The 27,049-nt window shown below is 51.1% G+C and overlaps 10 protein-coding genes across 10 annotated transcripts; 4 read left to right on the top strand and 6 right to left on the bottom strand.

The window, feature by feature from the left end:
• Positions 1-92: 92 nt before the first annotated feature.
• N7496_012584 (U4/U6-U5 snRNP complex subunit PRP6) lies at positions 93-3,101 on the bottom strand (the record flags this gene model as incomplete). Its single annotated transcript, XM_056705497.1, has 1 exon — positions 93-3,101. The coding sequence occupies one exon, from the start codon at positions 3,099-3,101 to the stop codon at positions 93-95; it is 3,009 nt and encodes a 1,002-aa protein (XP_056549395.1).
• Positions 3,102-3,358: 257 nt separating this feature from the next.
• On the top strand, positions 3,359-4,757 carry N7496_012583 (dimethyladenosine transferase; the record flags this gene model as incomplete). Its single annotated transcript, XM_056705496.1, has 5 exons — positions 3,359-3,495; positions 3,556-3,589; positions 3,645-3,866; positions 3,942-4,006; positions 4,076-4,757. 5 exons carry the CDS (start codon positions 3,359-3,361, stop codon positions 4,755-4,757), a joined length of 1,140 nt encoding a protein of 379 aa, XP_056549394.1.
• Positions 4,758-4,819: 62 nt separating this feature from the next.
• On the bottom strand, positions 4,820-7,121 carry N7496_012582 (GTPase-activating protein GYP1; the record flags this gene model as incomplete). Its single annotated transcript, XM_056705495.1, has 7 exons — positions 4,820-5,014; positions 5,078-5,170; positions 5,229-6,651; positions 6,743-6,859; positions 6,936-6,945; positions 7,019-7,034; positions 7,098-7,121. The coding sequence occupies 7 exons, from the start codon at positions 7,119-7,121 to the stop codon at positions 4,850-4,852; spliced, it is 1,848 nt and encodes a 615-aa protein (XP_056549393.1). The 3' UTR covers positions 4,820-4,849.
• A 674-nt stretch (positions 7,122-7,795) lies between these two features.
• Positions 7,796-8,186, top strand: N7496_012581 (RNA-binding protein; the record flags this gene model as incomplete). The annotated part of the gene is made up of 2 exons (XM_056705494.1): positions 7,796-7,839; positions 7,898-8,186. 2 exons carry the CDS (start codon positions 7,796-7,798, stop codon positions 8,184-8,186), a joined length of 333 nt encoding a protein of 110 aa, XP_056549392.1.
• A 1,267-nt stretch (positions 8,187-9,453) lies between these two features.
• On the top strand, positions 9,454-11,152 carry N7496_012580 (RNA-binding protein; the record flags this gene model as incomplete). Its single annotated transcript, XM_056705493.1, has 4 exons — positions 9,454-9,490; positions 9,607-9,770; positions 9,921-10,923; positions 11,019-11,152. The coding sequence occupies 4 exons, from the start codon at positions 9,454-9,456 to the stop codon at positions 11,150-11,152; spliced, it is 1,338 nt and encodes a 445-aa protein (XP_056549391.1).
• Positions 11,153-12,475: 1,323 nt separating this feature from the next.
• Positions 12,476-14,752, bottom strand: N7496_012579 (transient receptor potential ion channel family protein; the record flags this gene model as incomplete). Its single annotated transcript, XM_056705492.1, has 3 exons — positions 12,476-12,765; positions 12,829-14,331; positions 14,452-14,752. The coding sequence occupies 3 exons, from the start codon at positions 14,750-14,752 to the stop codon at positions 12,476-12,478; spliced, it is 2,094 nt and encodes a 697-aa protein (XP_056549390.1).
• Positions 14,753-17,523: 2,771 nt separating this feature from the next.
• N7496_012578 (telomere length and silencing 1 family protein) lies at positions 17,524-18,650 on the bottom strand (the record flags this gene model as incomplete). Its single annotated transcript, XM_056705491.1, has 3 exons — positions 17,524-17,756; positions 17,826-18,193; positions 18,253-18,650. The coding sequence occupies 3 exons, from the start codon at positions 18,648-18,650 to the stop codon at positions 17,524-17,526; spliced, it is 999 nt and encodes a 332-aa protein (XP_056549389.1).
• Positions 18,651-18,945: 295 nt separating this feature from the next.
• Positions 18,946-20,551, top strand: N7496_012577 (actin family protein; the record flags this gene model as incomplete). Its single annotated transcript, XM_056705490.1, has 4 exons — positions 18,946-18,988; positions 19,112-19,607; positions 19,674-19,755; positions 19,814-20,551. 4 exons carry the CDS (start codon positions 18,946-18,948, stop codon positions 20,549-20,551), a joined length of 1,359 nt encoding a protein of 452 aa, XP_056549388.1.
• A 700-nt stretch (positions 20,552-21,251) lies between these two features.
• Positions 21,252-23,454, bottom strand: N7496_012576 (uncharacterized protein; the record flags this gene model as incomplete). The annotated part of the gene is made up of 3 exons (XM_056705489.1): positions 21,252-22,442; positions 22,502-23,087; positions 23,141-23,454. 3 exons carry the CDS (start codon positions 23,452-23,454, stop codon positions 21,252-21,254), a joined length of 2,091 nt encoding a protein of 696 aa, XP_056549387.1.
• A 1,333-nt stretch (positions 23,455-24,787) lies between these two features.
• Positions 24,788-26,954, bottom strand: N7496_012575 (transcription factor domain-containing protein; the record flags this gene model as incomplete). The annotated part of the gene is made up of 3 exons (XM_056705488.1): positions 24,788-25,488; positions 25,571-26,807; positions 26,868-26,954. 3 exons carry the CDS (start codon positions 26,952-26,954, stop codon positions 24,788-24,790), a joined length of 2,025 nt encoding a protein of 674 aa, XP_056549386.1.
• Positions 26,955-27,049: the final 95 nt, after the last annotated feature.

Below are 27,049 nucleotides of genomic sequence, written 5' to 3'. Positions count from 1 at the left end.
AAGCAATGTTTTATATTCAAACACCTCACCAATCCATGTCCAAAACGCCCCCATAAGTGCTATTAATACATCATAACAGACGATTTCATCGCTTAGTTAACCGCCTCAGAAACAAGCTTCAAAATTTCCTCCGTCGACTTGTGCGCGTTGACTGGATCCTTCGCGATACCCTGCCATGCCTCGCCGTGCTTAGGCTCCGTTGTGACACACTTGGAAATCACGTCAGAGCGTTTATCCTGTCCAGAGAAGAAGCCGTTAGCAAGATTATTCGCGTATATGAAATAATGAGAGTGATATCGTTGAAGAACTTGACTCACCTCTGTACCGTGCTGTTGCAGGAACTTGTAATACCACGCCCATCCATCGCCATAGTCGCTGTCCGCTACGATAGCCTTCTCGAACCAGGTCATGGCCTTTTCCAACCGTCGCTCGCCCCAGAAGATTCGCGCAACTGTGATGAACAGGATAGGATCGTTCTCGACCTTCTTGATGGCCTCCAAGCTGCGTGCCTTGCGGGACGCACGAGGCTCCAGGTGCCAGATGCTCTCGCTCCAGAGTAGACCGGAGGCTGGTACTTCCTGTAGAGCGCGGGCTATGAGCACCTTCGCCTGGGCGATGTTGTTTGCGCGCCGCTCGACGCGGACACTTTCGGTCCAGAGCTCGGGGCTCTTGGGGACGGCGAGACGGGCTCGATCGAGGACGGAGCGGGCACGGACGACAGCGCCGGCTTTTTCTTCGAGTCGTGAGGCGAGGAGCCAGAGAGGTACGGATTTGGAACAGGCCCGGGTGCCGGTACCGTATGCCTCGCGTGCTTGCGGGAATTTGTTCTGCGACTCGTAGATCTGGCCCTTCATCATCCACAGCTTATCAGCCTTGGGGTACTGCTGCAGTCCTTGGTTGACGAGATCCAGGGCTTCGTCGACGTTGCCCAATTGCCGCTCGAAAGCGACGCTCTTAATCCACACGCGGTCTGTGCCAGCTTCACGGCGCGCTGTTGCCAGAAGCTCACGAGCCTGGTCCGTTTGCTGTGCATCTGCCTCGAGCTTGACGGCAGCAAGCCAGATGTCCTCGTTGTTAGGGTTCTGGTTAAAGGCACGGCCAAGAACTCGTCGCGCGTCATCAATTTCACCAGACTGCCACTTCTCCTTGGCAAGTTGCAACCAAAGCTCCTCGCTCTGCGGGCATGCTTCAACGGCTTTCTCCAGGACCTGCCACAGAGCTTCCTTGTCGCCATGTATGCGCTCGAGGTCAGCAGCTGCGAGCCAAATAGACCGACGGTTGACAAAGACCCGCAGTGCATATGCGTAGATAGCGCGAGCGGTTTCGTATTTGCCGCGAGCAATGCTAGATCTGGCGTCATCCATCCAAATATCCTTGCGGTCGTCGTCCTCATCCAAACCCCATCCGAGAGTCTCACGAATGATGGCACCGCAAGTAAGAATGGCTCCTTCTTCCTCGCAGCGCTCGGCTTCCGAAATCCACTCCTCTCGCTTCAGCATGGCGTTCTCCTTGGCGAGAGACTGAATGGCACGCTTCATGACATTGACCTTTTCGAAAGTACCCATCTGCTCTTGCAGACGAGCAGCAGCAATCCAGATCTCGTGACTAGTAGGAACGGCCTTGCGCGCTGCGTTGAGAACCTTCTGGGCGTTCTCGGGAGTCTCCAGACGTGCCAGGGCCAGCCACAGCTCCACGGAAAGGGGAATCATTTCAACGGCCTTGGCGAGAAGAAGACGGGCATCTGCGGGATCATCTTCCAGATTGACTGCCTCTTTCCAGATCTGCACCGATTGGGGGATATGCAGGATAGCCTGTCGGAGGACGTTCTTCTTCGCCCGGGTATCGGTTTCCAGTTTCATAGCTTCGATCCAGAGTCGCGTAGAGTGGTCGTTATTCTTAATAGCATTTGCGGCAATAACCTTGGCATTATGGCCTTCATTCAGCCGGATATTCTCCAGCCATCCGTCCTCGCTCTTCGGGCACAGCTCGCAACCTTTAGCGATAGCATTTCGAGCCGCCACAATTCGGCCTGCAAGCTCCTCCAGACGCGCAAGGGCAATCCATCCAGGTGCATGCTTGGGGTTGGTCTTTGTGACAGACTCCAGCAGAACTCGCACTCGCTTGATATCGCCAACTTCGACCTCGCCAGCCTTCATCTCCGACTGGTTCAGACTGGTAAGATATCCCTTGGGGTCGATGCTGGTTGCGCTTCCCGAGGAGGCGACTTCAGCTGACGAACCCAGCGCTGCCTGATCAAGTCGAACCTTCAGAACCTTATCACGAGCGGCACCGATATCTGCGAAATTCGTCATCGTCCCATCACTAGCGCCTTCTCCTCCATCGGCCGGGGCACCATCGTCGGCAATCGTCGTGTCAAACTGGGCCGAATCTCTTGCGCCTGCAATAACGCTATCGGGAACGGCATAGAATCGCTGACGAAGGTTCTGTTTCGCTCGTCGGTTCTTGCCCGTAAGGTCACCAACTTCGGGGAGATTGGCCCAATCTTCTTCAGAGACTGCGGCAAGCGATCGCTTCAGGTCGGCAAACTGTTGCTGAATCTTCGGGTTTTTCCGTTCGTAATCCTCGCGTTCTTGTTGCTCTCGAGCTTCCCTGTAGGTGGCGAACGATTCAAGTCGGTATTCTATCCAAACAACGGGGAACTGGCCCGATGAACAAGTTGTTTTGAGGGACAACAGAGCCGGGAGAGGGGGGATAACTAACCTTCGAAGTTTACGTCGCCGATCCATCTTCTCATCCACCTCTTGGTAAATGCGATCCGCCTCATCGTCTTCCTGGTCGAACTGTCCGTACGCAAACAGACCGACCTCGTTATCGGGATCCTGGAACCGTTCATCCTCCTCCTCGGCCTTCTCCTCTTTGCCTCCTTTCTCTCGAGATTTATCGCCGTAAGCCGTAGGTGCAGCAGCTCCGAGAAGCGCAGCTCGTTTCGTCAGCGCGGCCTGGATCTGTTCGGGCGTGGGACCTTCGCGCGCGGGACCCAAATCAGATCGCGTGGTGAAACCGGTAGCACCACGACCCAGACCGGCCACATAGTTCTCAGGCGCCTGCTGGCTGAGAAAGTCCTTCCGTCCAGACGCCATGTTGAGGCACGGAAAGCAAGCTTCAAGCTTCGAGGCTGGAGGTCGAATGGCGAGAGAGAGAGAGAGATGAAGGCGGGCCGCGCCCGTAGAAAAGTAGGCCCGAGGCCGATAATCTTATCGCAATGGAAAAAAAGTTGCCCACAGTTTAAACTACGCCCGCGGGGACTCGTGAACTTCTCCTTGCGCCCTTTAAACGCTGCAATTTCAGACTGGTTCTTTCAGTGAATTGAGACTGACTGCGAGTCAATCCATTCAAGATGCCCAAGGTTCAAAAGGGAAAGCGCAATAATGCGCATGCGGACGCCGCTGCAAAGACCAAGGCTGCCCACAGTATCTTCAAGATGAACACAGATATCGGCCAGCACGTGTTGAAGAACCCAGGTATTGCTGAACAGTGAGTACTCATTTCAATATACCTTCTATCGATGGACTCGAGCTAATTCAACTTTTATAGAATTGTCCACAAGGCCGATCTCAAGCAGAGCGATGTGAGTAATAATGGACACGACGGAAAAAGAACCGCGCTAACATTTCCATCGTTAGATCGTCCTCGAAATCGGTCCCGGTACTGGTAACTTGACTGCAAAGATCCTCGAAAAGGCCAAGAAGGTCATCGCGGTGGAGTTGGATCCTCGAATGGCTGCCGAAGTCACCAAGCGTTTCCAGGGTACTCCGGCTCAAAAGCGTCTGGAGGTTATTCTCGGAGACGTGATGAAGACGGAGCTTCCATACTTTGATGTCTGCATCAGTAACACGCCTTATCAGGTGAGTTGCTACACTATGATCTATAGCTATGCTATAGCCTCAGGGGGCCTATAGCACTATACTGACTATTCCCAGATTTCTTCCCCTCTCACATTCAAGCTACTCGCCACAACGCCCGCTCCTCGTACTTGTGTTCTCATGTACGTTCAAAATATATCCAATTCATCCTTGCGGATAACAAAGCTAATATACACTCTCCCCCTCTCTAGGTTCCAGCGTGAATTCGCTCTGCGTCTATTCGCCAAGCCCGGCGACAAGCTTTACAGTCGACTTTCCGTCAACGCCCAAATGTGGGCCAAGATCGATCACATCATGAAGGTCGGCAAGAACAACTTTAAGCCCCCGCCATTGGTCGAGTCCAGCGTCATTCGCATGGTGCCCAAGGTCCCGAGGCCGCAGATCAACTATGAGGAATGGGATGGTCTGTTGCGCATTGCCTTTGTGCGTAAGAACAAGACACTACGGGCCAGTTTCATCGGTACGCCCAGCATCATGAATATGCTCGAGCAGAATTACCGCACGTGGTGTGCCCAGCACGATATTCCAGTGGAGGATGGCCCCGTCGAGGATGCCGAGGGCGATGTCATGGATATGGGTCAGGAGCAAGAGGAACAAGGCGAGGACGAGCCTGCTGATGAGGTCATGGAGATGGACGACGATGACGATGTCCCCGATTTTTTCAAGGAAGAGGCCAACGCCCGCATCCAACAAGCACTCAGCAAGCCCCAGCGGAAGAAGCGAGGCAAGGTCTCGGAGTTGGTGCGCGAGAAGGTGCGCCAAGTGTTGGAGGATGAGACCGGCCTGGCTGAGAAGCGCGCCAGAATGTGCGACGAGAATGAGTTCTTGAAGCTGCTGTGGGCATTCAACCAAAAGGGCATCCACTTCAACTGATTGAAACCCCCCTTTGTATTCCCCACATACCCCACCGGGCCATCAAAAATTCGAAGGAGGACCGGGAATAGAATGATGAATTATGATTACTATCAATAAAAGATACCATTTTCAGGAGGCTCGTTCCCAGTCGGTCGAAGATGAGCGCGTGAGTCCTGGAACAAGCTCTTCCAGATGAAAGCTTCGCTCAGTAAGAGCTCGATATCTTTCTCGGTCCAGTCCTTCGTAGGCAATGCTTGGAGAAACATCATAACCTCCTGTGTACATATATTAGCTTCTGGATTTGAAATCTGCTGAGCAATTCTGAGGAGAATCCTCACCTGGAAATCCATCTTGACCAATTGATCCGTCCATTTAACCAAAAATGCAGCACAAACATAAAGGTGGAATCGTGAGAAGCCCTGCTCCTCAGCCTGCAACGAATATCAGTACCAAGTAACTTCAAAGGCAAAACATGAAGCAAGAACATACCATGTACGTATCCCACATGCGAATCGTATTTCTTATGCTCATTTCCCGCATGAGCAAGCAGTTCATCCACCGGAAACTAAATTGCATAAATTCCACACCTTCCTGCTCCAGGTGCTTGTCCAGGGCCGAGTCGATGCGCTTTGTCAGGTCCCGCAAAGCTTTAACCTGTCGGTGAATTCCGGGCTGTGCGTAGATGTAATTGTCCTGAATGCCGTCAAGCAATTTTGTCAGGCACCAGAACGTATCAGCCTCGACCGCATCCAAAACGCTGCGAGGTAATTGGCCCGGGTCCATTCCTTCTTCAACATTGAGATCCGTAATGTACACCCCTAAGAAGACCTGCCAGAATGGTGTGACTAGGTCGTTGATACCCTGAACGTAGCCACTGGCTGGGTGCCGAATAGCCCACACATAGAGGATGCGTTCTAGGGATCGCTGTGTAGCTTCGTAGCCATAAAGCGGGATATGAGGGCTGGTGCGAGGAACATCGATGCTAATCTGGTGCCAGATGGCCTCATCTAATCCTCTTCCGCGTCCCGTACTTGAGGCGGGGGCTTTCGAAGCAGTTCCGCTGCCACGTTCAAAGGCCTGTCGTACTCCATCAAGGTATTCTTTGCGCTTTCGTTCAAGGGTTGATATGCGCCGTTCGCTGTTCGTTGGGAGATACCCAAGCAATAGCTGCCAGGTCATCGGCCGAACCTCTTCGGGAACTCCAGACCATGCCAGGTTTCGTAAGTCGGTAAGAGACACGGTGCTAGCCTGGAGGATGCGCTTGAATTTGTTGATGCGCGTGATACGGCTAGAATGTATCTCTCTCTCCTTGGGGGAGGCATTGGTAGGCGGGGGAGAGTGATTGATAAGATTCAACGCATTTGCGGGATCTAAGGATCCTATGTCAGCATAGCCGCACCTTGATATTTCTTGGAATGTATCCAATGTCTGACCTTGCAAAATATCCTTATACTGAGGACGGAGGATTTTGCCTTCACCCTTGCGCGCTGTTGGGTACATTGGGGTTCCTCGTTCTTCGGCGATATCGGAGCTATTGGCGCGCTGTCTATTGGCAGCAGCCAACCCGAAGCCCAAAGAGGTGGGATTCCCTCCCATTGATCCCCCAGAATCCAGGTTCTTGGATTTAAAAGGTGCTGCTTTCTTTCTGCGCATGCTAGCAAGACTTGGAAGGCCGAATTCATCTTCGTCATCATCGTACACAATCTCGTCGTCGTCGTCATCTTCGTCATCGTCCTCTTCCGTAGGATCTCGACTCCATTCATCCACACCCTGTGTCATGATTCCGGGATATGCTTGTCGGGGAGGCGAGGCGACCACGTTTCCCGATCGATTCGCCAGGTGCGACGCGGGGTACGGGGCATTTCCCGTCGGCCGGGGCGGTGTCTTGGTTCGCTGGTGAGACGAGGTGCCGCTATCGGAACAAACAGTCAGATTATAATTGATTGATCAGGAATATGGCGGGTAATTGACGCGAGGTTCATGGTGTCTGTAAGGGTACTAACTGAATAATGTTGGCGTGGGAGTATGAAGCGCCGACAACGGTGTTCTGGCCGTAGACCTTGGGCGGACCCTGGTTCAGGGATGCATTCCGACCAGCCCAGAAAGGAGACTCGGTGCGTCTTTAGCGAGCGATTAGTATGAATCCAATAGGTAACAAAGAAGAAGAAACAAGCGGGGAAGTCATGCAATACATACTCGGAGTTATCTGCGGCCACCAGCTTGCGTTAGTTATGGGAGAATCCATAAGGCAATTGCGGGGGAGAAAGCCAATTACGTACCAACCTGAACCATTTCCTGGAAGCATGATCAACCCTCAATTCGATCATTTATCTTCGTGCGATATTGGGAGCTACTTACCTGCTGACCCTTTTTGTTTGCCATAGCTACTGCTGATGTGATGGTCAAGCTGGAGTGGTCTCAGCTCAAATGCGGGGCGGCCCAGGGATATCTGTCTTGTTCTCTCCTCCAGCCGGGGGCCATATGACAAGGCAAACTTAGAAATGCATTGCAAGACAGAACGTGAGCCCAAATTCAATGCCTAGGATTCAAAATGGCAAGTGAGTGAAACGTCGAGAGGTATTGTAGTTGTTGACGTCGGCAACTGGACCGGCCAGTCGCAGCCACTTTCCTCAGGATACGGGATATGCCCCTGACCGCCTTGGTTTCCGCCTTCCTAAAACATATACGCTTCTTGAGCTATGAGAGATGCAGCAGCGAAGTCAATTGTCAATTGAAGACGAGTTATGGATAATTTGAAATATAAAATACTAATTTTAAGTTTAGAGCAATAGACTCGTGATCAGAAGTAAGCTATGTTCGTTGTAGTTCTTGGTAGCCAGGCCTGCCCGTTTGGCCACTGCAGCCGTGCGTATGTAAGCCACTTACTCCTCCGCTTTCCCTCCCTTCGCTTCTTGACGAACTTCCAACTTCTCTTTCCCCCACGCATTCTGGACGTTTCCAAGGCCCTGATTCCTTCTTCGCCAACGGTCAACATCAGTCTTGACTCACTTTCCAGTCCATTGCTATTCTACCCAAATCACTAACCCCTCAGCACCATGGCTGACCCGGAGGGACTCGAGGACGATCTCTTCGCGGATCTGTATGAATCGTGCTTATTCCTCACTTTAAAGACCCCTTGGCTAATCCTCGTCTCTCAGTTACGATGCCGACGAATCCACAAACCGCGCAACTTCCGCGGTCGAGGCTCCAAAGCCCGCAGAGCCTGTCCCGGCAGCAGTCCCTGCACAGCCTGTCCACGAGTCCGCCGTCCCGAGCTATGATCCTTCGCCCGTGGACACATACCCCACACACGCCGCTCCCCAGCAAGACTACAATGCAGGTGGCTATAACGGAGCGGATCATGGCCAAACCCAGCACCCCGCGGTGGGACACCCGGTGGAGCATGAGGAGCCTCGATCAGGAACGGGAATCAAGGAAGACGGGTAAGTGAAACTGCCCCCCGTATGATGCTTAATCCACTTTTTTGTTATTTCTCCACCGTCAATGACTGGTGCGTATGTGCTGGCTATATGCGCTACTGGTGTGTCTCGGTGGCGTTTGTTGCTATTCACGGTGCACAATACAGCCTTCTGGGAGCTGGTTGGCTACGCAATGCTATGATACTACAAAATCATGGGAAGTGGTTAAGGTCGCTGGGAGAATGCTATGCATGGTCAATCATGAATGGCCAACTCAACGGGTGGGCAAATGTGTGGGATAACCTCATCTTGTCCCAAGGTCACCGGCATCCCTTCTGGAAAAACTTTTTCTTTCTTTTCTCTATCAATTTTTTCACAAGTCATCATCGGCGGTGTCTATCAGAACATGGAGATCAGGCAGAAGCAATCTCGGAAGATACTTCAGAATCAGTGAGCCCTCGTCTGGAGGCAGAGCACATCAAGCTGTCAACAACCGAAAAGAAGAAGAGACTACATGAGACAGATCGGCATCTGCTGCAGACCTTTGTTGCGAGCCACCATATAGTACAGCGGATACTATATAGCTTCTTGTCGATACAGTTGATAGAGCAGAGCAAGAAGTAACAACGCTGTCTGGTGGAGGGGCTTTCATACCCATGCTCCATATTTCGGGAACATTCTGTTAGCAAAGTCAGAGACAGACCACAGACAGAGAGACAGAGAGATACAGTGAAAATTCACTTCTTCGCCTGAAACCCACTTCTCGCTACCGCAGTCTTCCATCTGGTTTCAATATCCTCGGTGGCCCACGAGTATCCCACAAGAACATGCCCAGATCAAGAGATGGAAATATTCGATCAACTCGGGACCCAAGACAAGACTCAATTGCTCATGTAAAGCAAATGGCGGACCTTTCCTTTGGATACATGGGGCTACACTACATGGCAGTCACCGTATACTTGCAAGATGGGAACGCCGTGGACAGGACAAGGAGTTCAAGGCTTTGACTTTGAGACTTCGTGCTCCTGGCTTCGTCAGACTTGGAAAAGGCTTATCTCCAGACAGTTCAGTTCAGCATTAGCTGTATTCGTGAATAGCAGCTTAGCGCCACCCAGCTCCCTAGCCAGAGCACCCAGAAAGCACTCAGAGACATTGACATTGACATTGATATTGATATTGACACTTATATTCTACCCTTCCATCTACATTCTCCCATCGAGACTTCTGCTATCATGTTCTATCTTGTCATTCGAGACTCGTGCTAGCAGACTGCTAATACAGGCTTTTATAGAAAAATGTTCATTGGTGGATTGAACTGGGAGACCACGGATCGTACGTATTACATATGCCTGCAGGAGCATGACTCGATGATACATGATACTCTTGAGTATCAAAAGAGCATCATCATGGAGTAATGACCTGAATCTAACCGCCCGGGGTATCTACAGAATCCCTTCGTGACTACTTCTCGCAATTCGGCGAAGTCCAGGAATGCACTGTGATGCGTGACAGCGCCACTGGACGCTCTCGCGGCTTCGGTTTCCTTACTTTCCGCGATCCCAAGACTGTCAACACGGTCATGGTGAAGGAGCATTACCTGGATGGCAAGATTGTAAGTCAAATTATGGAAGAAGTCGTTGTAAACGGGGACAAGAAGAACACCACCACAAATCCCATGTTCTCCTTCTTCCCCCGAAAATAATCATCAACTTCCATGCCCATCCCTTCTCCAAAAATCCACCGACTGACAATCTCCCCACAGATCGATCCCAAGCGCGCCATCCCCCGCGACGAACAAGAGAAAACAAGCAAAATCTTCGTCGGCGGCGTCAGCCAAGAAGCCACGGAACAAGACTTCAAACAATTCTTCACCCAATTCGGCCGCGTCATCGACGCAACCCTCATGATCGACAAAGACACCGGCCGCCCCCGCGGCTTCGGCTTCGTAACCTTCGACAGCGAAGCCGCCGTGGAAAACGCACTCTCCCGCCCCCTCGAAATCCTCGGCAAACCCATCGAAGTCAAAAAGGCCCAGCCACGCGGTAACCTGCGCGACGAGAACCGCGGCGGCCGCGGCGGCCGCGATAACTACCGCGATATGAACCAGGGCGGCGGTGATTCGGGCCCCCAGCAGGGTGGTGGCGCTGGCGGACAGCAGGGTATGGCAGGTGGTATGACGCCGCAGATGATGGCACAGTATTGGCAGCGCATGCAGCAGTACTTTGCCATGATGCAGCAGCAGATGGCCATGGGCGGGGGCCAAATGAATATGGGCGCGATGAACCCGGCCATGCTTCAGCAAATGCAGCAGATGCAGATGAAGCAGATGCAACAGCAGATGGGCGGTGCCCAGCAACAGGGGGTCCCGCAGCAACAGCAGCAGCCTGGCGGTATGAGCCCCAACCCAGCCTCGCCCGGTGCTCAACAGGCCATGCCCATGATGAACCCGGCCATGATGCAGCAAATGCAGGGCCAACCCCAGGGCCAACAGGGCGGCGCAGCTGGTAGTGACGGCGCCACTTCCGGCGCGGGATATAACCGCCAACAACCCGGGGGACCGGGCTACAATGCGCAGGAACAAATTGCCTTTGAGCAGCAGAAATACGAGCAACAGCAGGCGCGCCGCGTTATGGATACCAACCGCGGTTACTCGCCGTATCAGCAGGGTGGTCCAACCTCGTGGGAGGGTATGTATGACGAGGTTCCTCAGCCGAATATTCCCACCGGTCCGCAGGGTATGGTTCGTGGTGGAAGCATGGGTCGTGGTATGTACAGAACTTCTCTCCTCCCTCTATTCTACTCTCTTCTACTTGATGAACATACCTTACTAACATATTTCTTTCTTTCTCTCCATACACAGGCGCAACCCCCCAACCCCAAAGCGCAGCCCCCGCCAACGCCCCAACGGGCCCACGCAACGCGGGCAAGCCCGGCGCAAACTACCGCGGCGGTGGTCGTGGCGGACACCGTGGATTCCACCCTTATTCTCGGTAAAAAAAACCCCCAGCTTAGCCTTCGCTGTGCCTGTATCAGATCGTATCTGGAGTATCTAGTCTAGTCCGGGTTTTCCGGGGATCAGGTTTATTGGGGGTGTTTTCTCTTTTCTTTTCTTGTTTCTTCTATGCTATGTCTTCCTTCTTCTTCTTCTTCTTCTTCCTTCTTCCCCCTATTTACATCTCCCCTGTCCCTCTTATCCATGAACATGAACCCCGGGAACCCTGGACTTGAGCCTTCGAATCTCACTCCGCTGCCATGCTACTTCTTTCAAATGCGACCTGCTCCTATGTCTTATCCCTTTCCCTCCTCTTTTCCTATTCCTATTCCTATTCCATTCCTGGTACCCCCATTCAAAGGAACCAAGTCTACAGGTGCGGCTTTCTGGGTCTTCTCTTTTCGTTTTTCTTCCGTGTTTCTGTTTTCTATCCGTTGCCCTCTGGGGCAATATGCGAGAGATATGCGCGACATGGTGGTGGTTTCCTCCCTTTTTGCCGTTCTTTGTCCAGAGTTATTAAAATGGGATGTATCTCTATTTTTTTTCTTCTTCGTGATTTGTTCGTTGTGGATAGGACATATTTGTGTTGTGTGCGTATCGTAGATTAAGGATATAATTCGACACGGTCTGGATGGTGAATATTATCTGCTAGTAAAGGGTTGTGTGGGAATGGAGTCTTGTTTTGGACTCGTCAAGTTATGTCCTTGGTTAGGTGTATGCAAAGATTATCAAGGAATGACAATCAAGTCAAGATCTCGATCTACAGATTCCCAGCTTTCCACTGACGAGGCTACAGAGACTAACCGAAAGTATAGAGAAAGATAAAAGTGAATAATTTGACAATGATGTATGCAATCAAAATCTATAACATGTACAAGAAACCAAAAGAGAAAAGAAAGCAACACGTTTTCACCAAGCTAGAAATGGACAAGAAAAGGAAGCCGCTGAAACGTGGTTCAGAGAGGAAAGAAGGTGGGGGGTTCAGGTCAGGTTCAGGGTCGATCGATGGACAAGATCAGGATCAAGGTAGAGGACCAAGAAGGGGTCAAAAGAATGAGTCAGAGACATATGGTCAGAAAGAGAGTAAGAGAGTGGGAATATGATGGTTAAAAACAGTCAAAGACAGGGGCGAAGATTTGATCAAGTCTAGATGGTGTTGTAAGAAAGGTTCAACAATCATAGACAAGAGAAACCCGTCCGCCATGAAACACGCTAAATAAAATCAGACAGAAGCAAGATGTGTATCTCCGTGGTTCTTTTTACGCGGAGTATGCACAGGATGAGAAAGGAGAAAGAAGTTTCAACAAGGACGCAGCGTCGTGACGTTAATAGGCCATGCCGTAACCGGGGGCAGTTGGCTTCCGGCCTTCAAGTGAAGACCGGGATTCGGGGCTTTGGCTGCGGCCGTGTGCGACACCGTAGTCGGCGTAGACGAGACGGTCGTTGCTACCAGTCGAGTTGGATCGGTTGACTGGGTGGTCCCGGTATGGCTCGTAGGGTGCGTTGAAGTTGAACTTGCTCATCTCGGTAAAGTCGCGCTTGGGCGGATGGTCGATCAGAAGGGACTCGCGTGCGTCAAGTGGGGTGAGATCGTCGAGGTCCTTGTTGGCGTTTTCTAAAATGGACATGTTAGCAAATGGACAGGGTCTAGGTTTTGGTTTGGACTGTCTGCACATACCGGCTTCGCGGAGCTTCTTGGCGTGAGGGTTCTCCCGAATGCAGACAATGATAGCATTGACGGCGATGAGGATGGCAAGAACACCCGAAAGAGCAGATTGGACGACGATCAGCACGATACCGGTCACGGTCTTGGTAGTCTGGGAGAGACCGAGTTCTTCCACAAAGACCAGCACACAGGCGATGGACAGGACGCGCACAATTTGAATAGTCATGTGGATACCCATCGAGGACTTGGTGGCATAGGGCCGGTTCCACAAGAGCAAGGCCAACATGCAGCATTCAACAGCCAACTGGCCAATGGTCTGGACCATACCGTGGCCTTCGGCACCAGCAATAATGCATCCCTTGGCCAAGGCATACACAATCACCGGTACGAACAGCCACCACAGATCTTTCTTGTAGTTATCGTAGAATAGACTATACTTGCGCCAGGTTTCCTTGTTCTCGTACAGACCGGTGGTATCACCTTCGGCCTTCTTGTACTTGCGAGCCAGGTAAATGATGCGCCAAGCGAAGAATGCCAGAAGCGCTGTGAACACGGACAGTGTCACGGCAGCTAGGAGCTTGGCAGCCCACGAGTCACCATTCCGCAATTGATACACACAGTACATGACCCAGATGCCGTAGAGAATGAGAATCATGTTGGTAATGGTACGTGCCATAATACCCCAGTAGTCTTTCCGGAACTCGGTAAGCTTCTTGGGGAAGTTACCGTACAGCGCCCAGAGTTCGAGGATAACCTTGAGCAAAAGGATACCCACGACGACAACGGCGACAACGATGGCGAAGACAAGGAGAACGGTCATGAAGATGTTTGCCGAGGGAATCGAGAGCTCCTCTGAATAACATTTGAAACTGTTGACACTCACGGACCCGCAGTCGGTGAGATCCGAGGAACTAGAGTTGGAGCTGGAGCGCGCGATCAAGTTTGCCGCACGGGACACGAGATCCAGGCTGCGCTTGGAAGAGGTTCCATTCGATGACGAGGCGGTACTCAGGCCGCTAAGATAGATATAGCTCTCATGGGTCGTGTTTCCACCGGTAGCCTTTCGGAAGGCGTCGATTGAGTTTTGCATGCTGGACCACGGGATCAACCCAGTGCTCCAGGCAAAATTCTTGGTGAAACTCTTATAGATGGTTGGGTGGCTGACACTCAACATGCCATTCGTAGCCACGGAGCCAAACCATCCCACCACGTCGCCAGCCGACGGGCTGGAGGAGGGTGCACCGGTGCTACCAGCGCTACCGAGAGCAGACAAACCACTCAAGGCCAATGCACCCGCCGCAATACCAGCCGTTGCCCATGCGACACCCTTCACATCGGTGGATTTACCGTTTGAAAGTTCGGATTCCACACAGGCGACGTCCTTGCCGTTTGAGGTGAGAGTCAGCTTGGCCTGACCATCCAAATCGGGAATGCTGAAGGCGATTGATGGAATCTGGCTTGCATATTCGTCGGGAACAGCCATTGAGCCCGAGGCACTGAAGTGACCCGATGGAACTGAAGAGGGTGAGAGGAATTAGCCTATGCCTCTCGTTTTGAAGAATTGATTTCGTGATTGAATCTTTTTCACAGTATTGGTGACGAGATAGAATCATCAAGTGCAAAGGTCTTCCTTACCAGGGCACAGCTCTGCAACATGGACCTCAGTCCCGCAAGGATTAAAAGTTTTCGAATAAACTTGACTGCCATAGGCGGTCACCGTCAGGGTGGCGGTGACATTTTGTTCCTTCGAGTTGGTACCAGCCACATCGAAGACAACTTCTTGAGTAGATTTAGTATAGGAGACATCGAGTTTCTGCACTTCAATCTCGGAATCCTGCATGCACAGAGAAAAGCCCGAAGTGCTGAGTGTGTCGGAGGCCAGAGCCTGGGGTAGTACAACACCCAGGCCCAGCAGGGCCCAGATGGTCGTCCGCATATCTGACCAGAGTCGATCTAGAGGAGGAGGCCGAGTTTCGCACGAATTACCAGGCGATCTTGGTTGAGATCGCGCGCGAGGACATAAACGGGTTCAAGCGAGAGAGGATTTAAGCGCGTAATTCGAAAGTATCAAATCGGAGACGGGAGGGTTTCTTGTCGCGGAAAAAGGAGACTCAGCAGGATCAACCTGCGAGAAGAGAGGAAGAAAAAAAAAAGTCGAGAAGAAATTGGAAACGAAACGGAGTTACAGCGAGGGAAGTTGGTGGATCTTGTCGAGGCGAACGAGAGACTGGATTGGGATCCAACACGAGTAAAGGGAAAGGAAAAATGAAAATAGCAATGCAAAAGAGTCTAGATGCAAGCGATTGGGGGGGGGGTAGCGAGTGATTAGTGAAGAGAGAGAAGTGGAAGAGATACAGAAGAGAGAGAGAGAGAGAGAGAGAGAGGAGGGGGTCCAAGTTGCCCCTGAAGCAAGGCTGATTGGCCCCGGCGCGTTTCAGAGTCTAGACTCCTCCTCCTCTCGTCCTTCTTGCTTGGTCTTTTTCTAATTTTACCCTCGCTACTACCTATATTTGATGATCATTCAGCCCTATTATTTGTGATTTCTTCTCTTCTTGATATATCTACAGTAGCTATCTCTCCCTCTCTCTCTCTCTCTCCAGCTCAATTTTGTATTATTTACTATCACCACCAAAAACCTTGGTTGGGCCTAGTGGAGTAGCTCCAGCGGGCCGGACTCGAGCTCCCACGGTTATGTGCCGCCTGGACTACTCCTGGATTGGTTAAGAAATAGGAACTAATAATGTTAAATACGGGCATGATGGCTCCAGTCCAACGCCACGCTCAGCCACGGCCAGTGTAGCGGGATAATAATATATTTGCTGGGAGTGGAAGTCGGAAGTTAGGACGTCGAGGGGGAGTGTATGTACTCCGTGTATTGAAAGATAATTACAGTATTGTAATTATTCTTACTCTGAGTGGTGATAAACGCAAGGTACCGTACCTGCAGGACCACCAGCCACAGCCTAGGCCTAAAGATCGGGCTGAACCTGAAACTGGATATAACCATGGACTTGATTCGCAACACGTAATAATACTCCATTTACGTACATACCAGAGACACGTAGCTAGAGAACTCTTCCTGCAGTTCTATCCAAGTTTCGCCACACATTCTGCAGTCTAGACATACAAGACACGTCGATCGCCACCCATAAAGCCTCGTTCTAGACGCTCTGGTGGATCAATTCTGGCAAGTTACAGTATGAGTAACAATACTAGAATGATCTTCCGTACCTTGATTTTTGCGATCGATCCAGGACGAGACCTAACCCCCATTATTCTATTCTCATCCTTCCACGGTACCAAAGTAACCTCCGACCGAGAGAAAAGTCAAGGAGATAGTAATCATTTCCACTGGCCGTGTAACAAACCTAATACTAAGTACTCCATCCCATTCCCGCCCCTCGAGTGGCCCCAAGCCCTATCAACCTGAGACACGGCCAAGCGCCGTCAATTTCCTGGCCACAAAAAATGTGATTGATTGCTATTAATATAGTGTCTCACGGCAACCGATATGTCAACTCGATACAGAGTAGCATTATAATTATGCAGTAGATACTATATATTACTGTGTGTGTACAATTTACATAATGTGTGACCTCATACTGTATGCAGCATGTCCACCCTTGAGTATGTATGCAGTGTAATCCATCAGATCGTCTAGGCGCTTGTCAGACGTATACCGTTGGGAGCCATCCCCGTCATCTGGTATGTGGCGTTGGTGATCTCACGCTTTGCAGATCTTCCAAAAATATACTCTGCTTACATCTTGCCAAGTCAGACTGTAATAATGTTCCACATAATCTACAGTATTTGACAAGCCTTTTGGAAAACCCAGCTATCTTAGACCACTTTCATCTTTATTCTTACACAATAATATATAGAGCATTTTTCCATGGTATAATATCAGAGTGGTTACTTACACCTTGTATAATTATAATTATCCGCAAATCTTTAGTTATTTAGTACAGTATATAAAACTCCTTTAGTACGGGAGGATGTATGGATAGACAATAGGTAGTATGGAGTAAGTAATGCTTTTTGAGATATCATTCTACTCAAATCGGTGGTGGATATATATCCCCTCATGTGATATTAGTGGATGAGAGAGAAGTGACCTATATTATTACTTTACTCTCACTTCCATTTCTGTTGATTTGAGAATATACCGCCTTACTATCTATTCTCCTATACAGGGAGGATACCAGGAAGGTCTATATCATAACTCAGAGTCTGTTCTATATAAGACTAAAGCGACCGACTCGGAAGAGAGTAACGATCTCGTGCATTATTTCTACGTTCATTTTTACTCTAGCTATTGTTTTGCTTTATAATACCAAATTTTGCCCTCTTCTTCCATCAAAGTACCAGCTCGCTTAACTCAGTTGGTAGAGTGCGTGACTAGTAATCACGAAGTCGCTAGTTCAAATCTGGCAGTGAGCATTTTTTGGTGTTTTTTTTTCTTTCCAACATTTATTTGGAAATATGGGTTCTAGGTTACTTATTCTTTTCTTTTTTCCCTTTTTCTTCGTTGTGCGGTTTTAATAAACTCTCGCTACGATATGCAAGTACCTGCATACAATGTCCAACATTATTCCTGCCATTCGAGTAGTTCTATCCGAGTATGAACATTGAAGATATATATTTCACTTGGCTACATTCCAGACCAACACGCTCCATATTAAATAGTCTACCAAACTTTGATCTACCTCACTTCCGTCCAGCTTGAGCCTGCGATTCGCGCATCGCTGCTCTTGCACTGCGACTTCCTCCCAACTTGGGCCCCTTTGGTGCCTCGGTTTTACTAACAGTCTTCGTAGTGCGTGTCCTCCGACGCGACTGGATTGCATCCAAAAAGTCTCGTCGGAATTGCTCTGCAATACGGTCATCCGCAGCCTGGTCATCGGCCTGTGGTTCCTCTTCTGGCTCGTCATAGACATCCACTGGTAAGCGACAAGGTTAGCGAACGGTCACAAGGTTACTCAAGTATCTCGCAGCTGTGTAAGACTTACGTTTGCTCTCTCGTAGAATTTCCTCCACCAGCCGGTCACGCTCGACATCCGCGCTGGTGCGGCGCTTGCGATTGCGCCAGGACTTCCCCGGGACTTCAACACGATCTGTTGGCCCAGCGGACGAGTCTTCGTCGCCAGCAAGCCGGCGTGTTGCCGCCTCGGTACGGGCGATATTTTGCAGCTTCGTCTCTTGTCCGAGATCGATCTCATGCAGCTTGCCCAGTGATGCTGGGAGGCGTTCGTGTGGCTGGCCTTGTGTAGATGGTGCGCCAGATGTTGGTTGTGAGTCCGGTTGATCAGCCGGTGAACCATCTGGTAGCGGGCTACGTTTGTAGCGCTTAGCCATCTCGGCGTCTATATATGCCATCCTTATCTTGTTAGTCCGCATTGCTTCAATACTCTTGGGTGATGAGGGTATAGTTCGTACATGTGTCTGTCCACATCCTCCGCCTGCCCAGTGTACATCTGGAAACGGTCGCCCATTGCCCGAATAGTTTCCTTTTCCTGGTCCTCCCCTGCGATCAGCGCCGTCTGGCGGTTGTCGTCTTTGCCCGATGGTCGCGTTGTGGCGGAGAATCCAATGCCTCCTTTCCGAGTGGTCTTTGGCCGGCGCAGGCGCACCACACCAGTCGCATGTGTCGAGTCATCGTCATCGTCCGAGGGTTTTGATTCAGTAGCTTGAAGAGCCTTGTCAGTGCCCTCAGCTACTGATTCGACGGCGGCGCTGGTTGTTTCTTCGGGGTCATCTTGGCGTCGCCGGGCAAACTTGCGTCGCTTCGCAGGGCGAAAGAGATTTTCAGGTGTAACGTCGACTTCTGTATCCATAGTTTGTACCGTGTAAATGTAAATGTTAAATGTCGGGAGTGAAGTGAAAGAAGAAGAATAGGAAGCGAGCGCAAGGTGAGGTCATCTGCCAAGCTCAAAGCGGCAGCCAGTCATTCTCTCCGCCAAAGCCAAAGCTGCTTGTCTCCCGCACCAAAAAGAAACCCGCCCTTCCTCTCCCCTTACCACCTCTTTGTCCCACGCGCATGGTTTGGTCTTGAATTGTCAACACCGGTAGATTGAACAATTCCCTCAGGCCTGCCGTGACTTTTGATCTCATACCCCCTGCGCCATCACCATGAACCCATCCAACCCGCCTCAAGCTGCCGAGTATGGTGGAGGTACGTGCTTTTCGCGATGCGACTGACCCGATCGCCTCGCGCTGCCACTGCGAACCTCAATTCATGCACGACAGTCCCGACATCCTTCTAGAAGATGCTAACATCCATTCCCCACGCGTACAGATGAGGTCTCCGCCATCGTCCTCGATCCAGGCTACTCCACCACTCGCGCTGGCTTCGCCGGTGAAGATGCCCCCAAATCCCTGATTCCAACATACTACGCCAAATACAGCGCCGACGGCCAAGAAAAGTTCATCTTTGGTGATGACATCTACGTGTCTCCGCGCCCCGGCCTCTCCATCCACAACCCCATCGGCAAGGATGGTATCGTTGAAGATTGGGACATGGCCGAGAAGGTCTGGGAACACTCCTTTACCTCGCGACTTACGGGTGCGAAGGCCGGTAACCCCTTCAACAATGGCCTGAACGATATCCCCGCCGAAGAGCTGCCCACAGAGATGGAGGTGGAGTCGGATGAGAAGCCTCTCGCGGATAGCCCGTTGCTCATGACCGAGCCCGCCTGGAATCCGGCCAAGGCTCGTGAGAAGACCATTGAAATCGCGATGGAGAAATGGGGCACGCCTGCTTTCTACCTGGCGCGTAGCGGTGTGCTTGCAGCGTATGTATTCATTACATTTCATAGCTGCCTTAACTGTGCACTGAACTGACTCTTATTCTGATATAGCTTCGCATCTGGCAAAGCCTCCGGTCTGGTCGTCGACATTGGCGCCTCAAACATTTCCATCACCCCAGTCCACGACGGCATGGTCCTCAAGCGCGGCGTGCAACATTCCCCCTCTCGGCGGCGACTACATCTCTGCCCAGACCCGTGCCCTATTCAAAAAGAACTCTCCGCAACCCATCAACATCACCCCCCACTACTTGATCAGCTCCAAGACCGCCGTCGAAGCCGGCCAGCCCGCCCAGGTCAAGTACAAGACATTCGCCGCCGATAAGGCTCCCGACGCTACCTACCGGGCTCTCCTCGAGGAGCGCACTCTATCCGAATTCAAGGAATGCGTCGTCCAGGTCTGGCCAGGCCCTAACAAGCTCTCCGCCACCGGTCCCACCGGAGCTTCCAACGAAGAAATGGCCCGCTCATCGCCTGGCCGTCCCTTCGAGTTCCCCGACGGTTACAACCAACTCTTCGGCGTGGACCGCTTCCGCGTCGTCGAATCCCTTTTCGACGTCAAGGCTGCCATTCCGGACCCGGACTCACCCGTCCCAGCTCCCACACAGGCCCAAACCATCCCCGAACTGATCAAGGCTTCCCTCGGCGGCGTCGATGTCGATATCCGCCCTCACCTACTCGCCAACGTCGTCGTCACGGGTGGATCTAGTCTCTTGTACGGATTCACGGATCGACTGAACCACGAGCTTATGCAGCTCTTCCCCGGTCCTCGCGTGCGTATCTCTGCACCTGGAAATACCGCTGAGCGTCGCTTCGGCTCTTGGATTGGTGGTAGTATTCTCGCTAGTCTGGGTACTTTCCATCAAATGTGGATCTCGAAGAAGGAGTATGATGAGCATGGTGCAAACATTGTTGAGAAACGATGCAAATAAGTTGAATACTTCCTGCAATTCCTTTCTACCTTCCCTTCCCGCTTCTTATCTATTTGGCATTGGATCCTTGATCTCTTGTTTTGGCCACGGGCTTCATGTGTTTTTATGAAAGTGGGCCATGATACGGCCATGTCCACGCCATGCAGCTCTGCTCTCTTCTTCTGTCTTGTTTTGACTTTTGGTACTTGATCATGCTGGGCGTTTTTTATTATTTTGCTTGGGCGCTTGCCGGGGCCTTTTTTTTTTCTTTGAGAAGTACGAATGAATACAAGGATTTTGGAGACTCGATTAGAGTCTGAAAATTGATCTTTAGATTTACTTTCTTGCGTTCTACCTAGCATCTGCTCATATTTCTACGTTGAGGAAATTTGTACTTGGTGTTTCAGTCCTGTCTTTTGGACTATACCCCTTCTCTGGCTACAAACAGGTTTTCATTCTATGATTCTTGAGATGAAACAATGCTGTAATATAATGATATTGCGTACAAAATGGGTATAAAAGCTAATGTGTAAAACGAAAACGAGCCAGCGTCTGTTCTTTTCTATCGCTAGACTCCAGAAAATATGCCGGGGACATCGGTATAACCTAAGAAACCAGTCCTAAGTACCAATCAGACAGACGGTGTATTGGGATTTGCTTCATCAAACAACAGACAGACATGATGATGACCAGATCCCATCAAAGTCAAAGAAAGCCACCCCTAAGCTTGAGCCCCAACAGTCCGCGGTGTATATTCCGCAACAGACGGAATCCCCACAGACGTAGACAATGCGGCGTCCACATTCAAACTCACATTCGCAGGAATAGGCGCGGGCGTGGGCGCCGGCACAGCAGGTAACGCAGTAATAATCGACCCTGTCTCAGCATCATCATCATTCATACTCATACTCACGCCCGCACCAAAACTTTTCTCCAACTCGTCATCGATAGCGATAGACAAGACGTGGATACGGGGTGATATCGCCGGTCGTTGTTTGAATGAGTAAGTACTCAGGAATTCTGGTTCTTGGATCCAGGACATTTGGCGTTGGTGATTTGTGCCTGATAACCCAGCCCGAGAACCACCAGCTGTAGCTCCAGCACCAGATCCACCTCCGGTTGCACCTCCACCTCCACGGCTTCCATCGTGTAGATTCTCGGAGGACTTTGTGCGGAAGATACTACTCGGCCACTCTTTCGTCTTTGCTAGGGTTGTCCCACAGCAATTCGCCGTTTTGGCGATATTATCCCACGCTTCGACGACACGGTCTGTCTTCAGGAAGTGCCAGATTTGGTCTTTCATCGTGTCGAGACCTTCTGATTGTGGATTTCTCGGTTGGGATGTTTGTGGGCGTGATTGCGGTTGTGGTTGTGTCTGTTGCTGTGGCTGTTTGGCCATTGACTGCTGCGTTCGTGGTCGTCCATTGCCCCATAGCGCTTTAAGCTGTTCTATAGAAGCGCTTCTGGTTTTCAGAGTCTGCGCTGGTGCAGTCGAGGGGCGGTTGTTTGTATCTGTTTTATCGCTGACGGAGCGTTTGGGGAGGAATGGTCGGGAGAGTTTTCTGGTTAATCGGGATGGTGTACGGGGTGGAGAGGGATCCGTCGTGTCGCTTCCGGGTTGTCCTATGAGGGCGCTGCATGATCTTGCGCGATTGAGGACCCGGGGCATGATACTGTCTCGCTTTGAAGGTTTGCGCTCGCTGGACTCGGTATTGCGCTGCTCTGTGATGAAGGCGTCGAGATTCCGGGAAGCAGGTCGGGACTTGGGTTTTGATAATGGGTCGCGAGGAAGTGGTTTTTCAGAAATAGGTCGTCGACCTGGTGTACCGGGGCCGGGGCTTCTTGCGAAGAGTCTTTGTCGGACAGACATGCTCCGAGAAGGGGCTCTATTGGGTGTCTTGACGAGGGAGCGCTGCACCAAATTAGCATTCAGGAAAGCCTTTGATCCGTTGACCGTCTGATATCACTCACCACATCCCTTCGACTCGCCACACCCACACGCCTCTGCATTTCAGTAACCGCAAAAGCAAGCTGACCCAGCGCCTTTTGCAATGCAGATCCCCGTCTCCGAAGCTTAGACAACGCCACAACCCACCCTTCCATATTCTCCATCATAGCCTGATAAAACGCCCGAAGACTGTCCGTCTCAAAGCACCCCTCATTACCTAACTGCTGCAGATAATGCCACAAAGCACCCATAGCCTCTTTCCCCTTCCGCAAGTCTTTAAGTGCATCCGTAATCGCGAGGGTGAATCGCTCAACGGCGTGCTCGATCTGGTCGTTATATGATACCAGTGCGAGTCGAAAGTTGCGGTCCTCGAGCATTTCGTCGAAGACGGCGAGATTGCCGAGTGGGAGACTGAGGTATTGGATGCGCGTGCGTACATCCAGGTGGATGATTAGAAAGTCTTCGGTCGTTCGTTGGAGGAACCCGTCTAGCTCGTCGACGTGACTTTGGAGGATTTTCATTACTGCTGCTGGGGATTTGGCTTGTCGTTTGGCTAGGAGGTGGACACCGAAGACCATTTGGGAGACCAGCTTCCAGAATGGGTGGTATCTAGAATAGTCGGTTAGTGCTAGTAGTGTGGTACTGGGCGTTCTACTGCTCACTTTTCAGTAGACCTTTGCCGCCATTTCCTCCCGCATAATCGTTCATACTCGTCATTCTCGAGTAGATCGCGCCGGCGTGTCTGTGCATCCAGTTCTACCACCCATTGATTCGCCAAACCAGGGGCTGCTTCGGCTATAGATTCTTCAAAGGGACCTTGAAGTTGAGAGATTGGATGTACTGGGGAAGCAGAAGCCGAGGAAGTTGGTCGTTGTTCGGTATCGGCATCGGTCTTTGTAGAGCATACCGGCTGCTCTTCGTGATTGAGGCTAGCACCAGCGGGGGCATTCCCCGAGGTTTCCTCCAATGCGGCCATGTGTCTGGAACAATTCCTCCTCTGGTTCGAATGTAGGTCCAGGTATGGCGCTGGTCTCAAAGTCGAGTATATAGAATGGCCGTTTCTCAGGTATACAACCCACGTGTCGATGAATTGACAGTAAATCGGCGATTGATCTCAACACCAAAGCACAACCTCCCAATCAAATCGCACACCACCCATGGAGGAAAAATAGTCGGGATATAAAGAAATCAGAATCGGGCCCAGCTCCAGCTCAACTGAAAGGGGCGTTATTCATACTGCAGTCGCAGTCGCGGGTGGCAGGGTGTATACGTGGAAGCGTACGTGCAGGTTGTAAAGATCCGGATATCGAGAAACTCCACACAAAATTTATCGAATGTGAAACACGTAAACCCGGACGGGCTGGCGATGGCTGGAGGATGAAGTGAGAAACAAGGATTGTGGTTGGAGATTCTCCTATATTGTGGATAATTTTTCCGTCTATTTGTGGTCTGTTAGAAAGGAGGGAATTATCTGGGAAGAAAGGGAAAGAAAGACAAAAGACGTACGTGAGGAGTCAAAAAGTGGCTGAATTGTTGCGCGACCGGTGGCGGGGGGGGGAATAGATTGGATGGATAAATAGATTAATGAAACTCGGTGAGACCTGACTCTGCACGGTGGAAGGGTTCGTAAAGGAGGAGTCAATGGATAAATTGATCGATTCACGAGAAACACGCGGGGTGTCTTTCTTTGACTTGACTCGACTCTTGGCTCTTGACTTGAGAGTAGAAGAACAAAGGGGCCACGAGTCGATGGAAATGAAATCGGAGAAGATGCCGTTTCGGAATCTCCATCTGAACTTCTTAAATTAAACCGTTTCTAGTGGACCCAAGGGTGGATCCCACGGGGAGATTTGACGGCTTGTCGAATTGTGGAATTATTATGTACTTACTTCAAGTACATATAGTAATTAAAGAGTTGGAGATTCAGGTCAAAGCGTTGCGGCAGTTAACCTGAATTAGATACAGTACTGTTAGTACTAATATAAACCCAGCACATGTAGGGAGGCATTCTAATGGGAACACGACAGCAAGTTCTCCAAATCCACCAAGAATAGACTTGGTAATGTTGGTTACTAGATCATCCAATTCTAGGAGTTACAAGGCCGATCGCCATTTCTTTCATCTGAAGAACAAGAAAACATCGAAATGTGGAACTCGACTACAAATTCGACCGGGTTCTGGACCACCAGATCGGCGGGGTTGAGCCGTCTAATCTCCGAGAAGCTAACTGACTTCAGTAGGCAGTAGATTATCTATTCTACAGGATACATTTGATATACATATAGATAACTAGAACTATCACTAGTATATCACATCGTATGATGATTATCCTCCACAAAAATAGGATCCCAAAAGTTCGTAGGCAGCGATAAATCCAAAAACTCTCCAAACAACGTATCAATATCTGCAAACCCATGCATCCCACTATCCAATTCATTCGAATCATCCACCATCGAACTGCCCATCCCCTCTTCACTCCCACCACCACTCACCGTCACAACCGGTGCCAGCACCGAGTCCACCTCAACGAGTCCCTGACTAGCCTCCGCACCCGATATCATCGGGCCATTACCATCATCAACAGACTGTAACCTGCTACCCGTAGCTTCATCATGCCTCAGCCCCGGCGTCCCCCGTCTCTCACGCCCATCAATCTGCAGCAACGCCTTCCGTCCAAGCCTCGCCATCGCCTCAGCAGAATACCACTCCGCACTAAGATCCTCCAACAAAGCACAACTAGCCTCCAAACTAGCCTTCGCACGATCAAAATGCGTGATTAACCTGCTAGACCGTAATTGGCGATACGACACGCCCATCGATAACGAGAGCGCATACGGTACTATCGGTAACGGGGGCAGATCCCCCGCGCATTCGGACGCGATGATGGAGTGGATTCGTATTGCGGCGAGACCCTGGCGGATGGAGGAGAGTTTGGTGTTGTCCAGTGTTTCGGTGAGTTTGTAGCGGCAGGATAGGATTGCTACGCAGTGGTAGTATAGTTCTAGGAAGCCTGTAGAGAAGAGATATAGTTGGTTAGTTTTTTTAGGATAGGAGCTTGGGTTTGGGTTTGGGTTTGGCAGGGGTGTTCGAACCGAGTGTTGCAAAATCCAAATCTCCTCCTGTTTCGCTCACGATATCCTCAAAGGCTGGGAATCCTTCTTCCCATCCGCTCGTTACACCCGCCGAGGGTCGATAGAAGGATATCACGGTTGCCAGCAACTCCGAAACAGCCAACCACACCTTAAACGCCCCCTGAGATACTCCTGACCCTCGAACCTGGGTATACCCTTGGCTTTGGCTTTGGCTCTGGTTGGGATTCTGATTAGACCCCTGCACCTGCAGGCCAGGCCTCTCAATCCCAATATCCCGATCCGCCAAAATAACCGGCCGCCCCCCCAGACTAGCATGCATCTTATCCAACGTCCACAACCCCCAAAACAACAACGACAACGAATCCCCATCTTCCCTCCCCGGCCGGTCCAAATGTAAACCCACCGTTTGAGCCTGGTGGATCGCCTCACACAAATGCAGGGACGCGGCCTCCGCGCCTTCATACCCTTCGCAGTGGAGCGACATTAATGCGAGGATTCGAATGCGCGTGTACCGGTCTGGTTCGAGGTTTGCGTTCATGGATGCGACGAGCCCTTTGTAGATCTCGCTGCAGAAGTGTCGGGGTGAGACTGTGGGTGTGGTTTCTGTGAGGCGGAGGTGTGGGCGTGCGGTTGGGTGTTTGGCTGCGACGAGGCAGATTGCTCTTTCGAGGAATGGGGTTGTTGGGGTGGTAAAGGAGGTTTGGTCTACTAGGGGGATGATCTGGTTGACCTTACTGAAATATAGAGCTGCGAGGGGTTCCCGTGTAGCCAAGGGAAGTCGAGTGCATGCTTGCATCGCTGATGTATACCGCTGTGATAGTACAGCAGCTATTGTTTGGCTATCGAGAGCGCCATCACTAGAGTGTACTGTTGAAAGAGGATCCGTACTCGCAACAGGTCGCTTCGTCCGCGTCGCCCCCGCACTATCCGGCGAACTAATCCAGAGTCCGACACGATCTCGCAAAGGATTCCCAATCGACTCATCAAGTCGTTCACGAATAACAGCCTCGGGGTTTAAATCACCCACGAACCGCTCCGTGCTTGATAAAGTCGGCAAAGGGCTCGTAGACACCATTTGCGCCCGCGGAGGATCATCCACAAATGATCGCGGATGATCAGAATAGCTCAAGCCATGGCCATGACTGCTAGGCGAGAGTGTCGTATCCACACCCCGAATTTTTCGTGGTGGTCTATGCTCTTCGACCTCTGAGCCTGCCGTGAGGTGTCGGCATCGTTTCTATGGATGTGATTAGCACTGGGAACTGCTCGCTGTAAACTACTATGTGACGTAACTTACCTTGCGACGCTGGCAGGCCGGACATGCTTTCAAGGCCCGAGCCCGAGTTCGCGACTGCGGTGTATCGGCGAGCCAGGTGAGCTCCATTCGGGAGATGGTTGAGCTTGGCTTTCGGGCCGTGGAGAGGGCGGGTTTATCGGTTCGGTGGAGCAGCGAGCATTAGCTAACGACGTACTACTAAC

Source organism: Penicillium cataractarum (genome assembly GCF_028827025.1).
Source record: "Penicillium cataractarum strain IBT 29864 chromosome Unknown utg000010l, whole genome shotgun sequence".
Lineage (NCBI taxonomy): Eukaryota > Fungi > Ascomycota > Eurotiomycetes > Eurotiales > Aspergillaceae > Penicillium > Penicillium cataractarum.
Note: the sequence above shows the minus strand (reverse complement) of the source record. Positions and strands in the feature narration are given on the sequence as shown.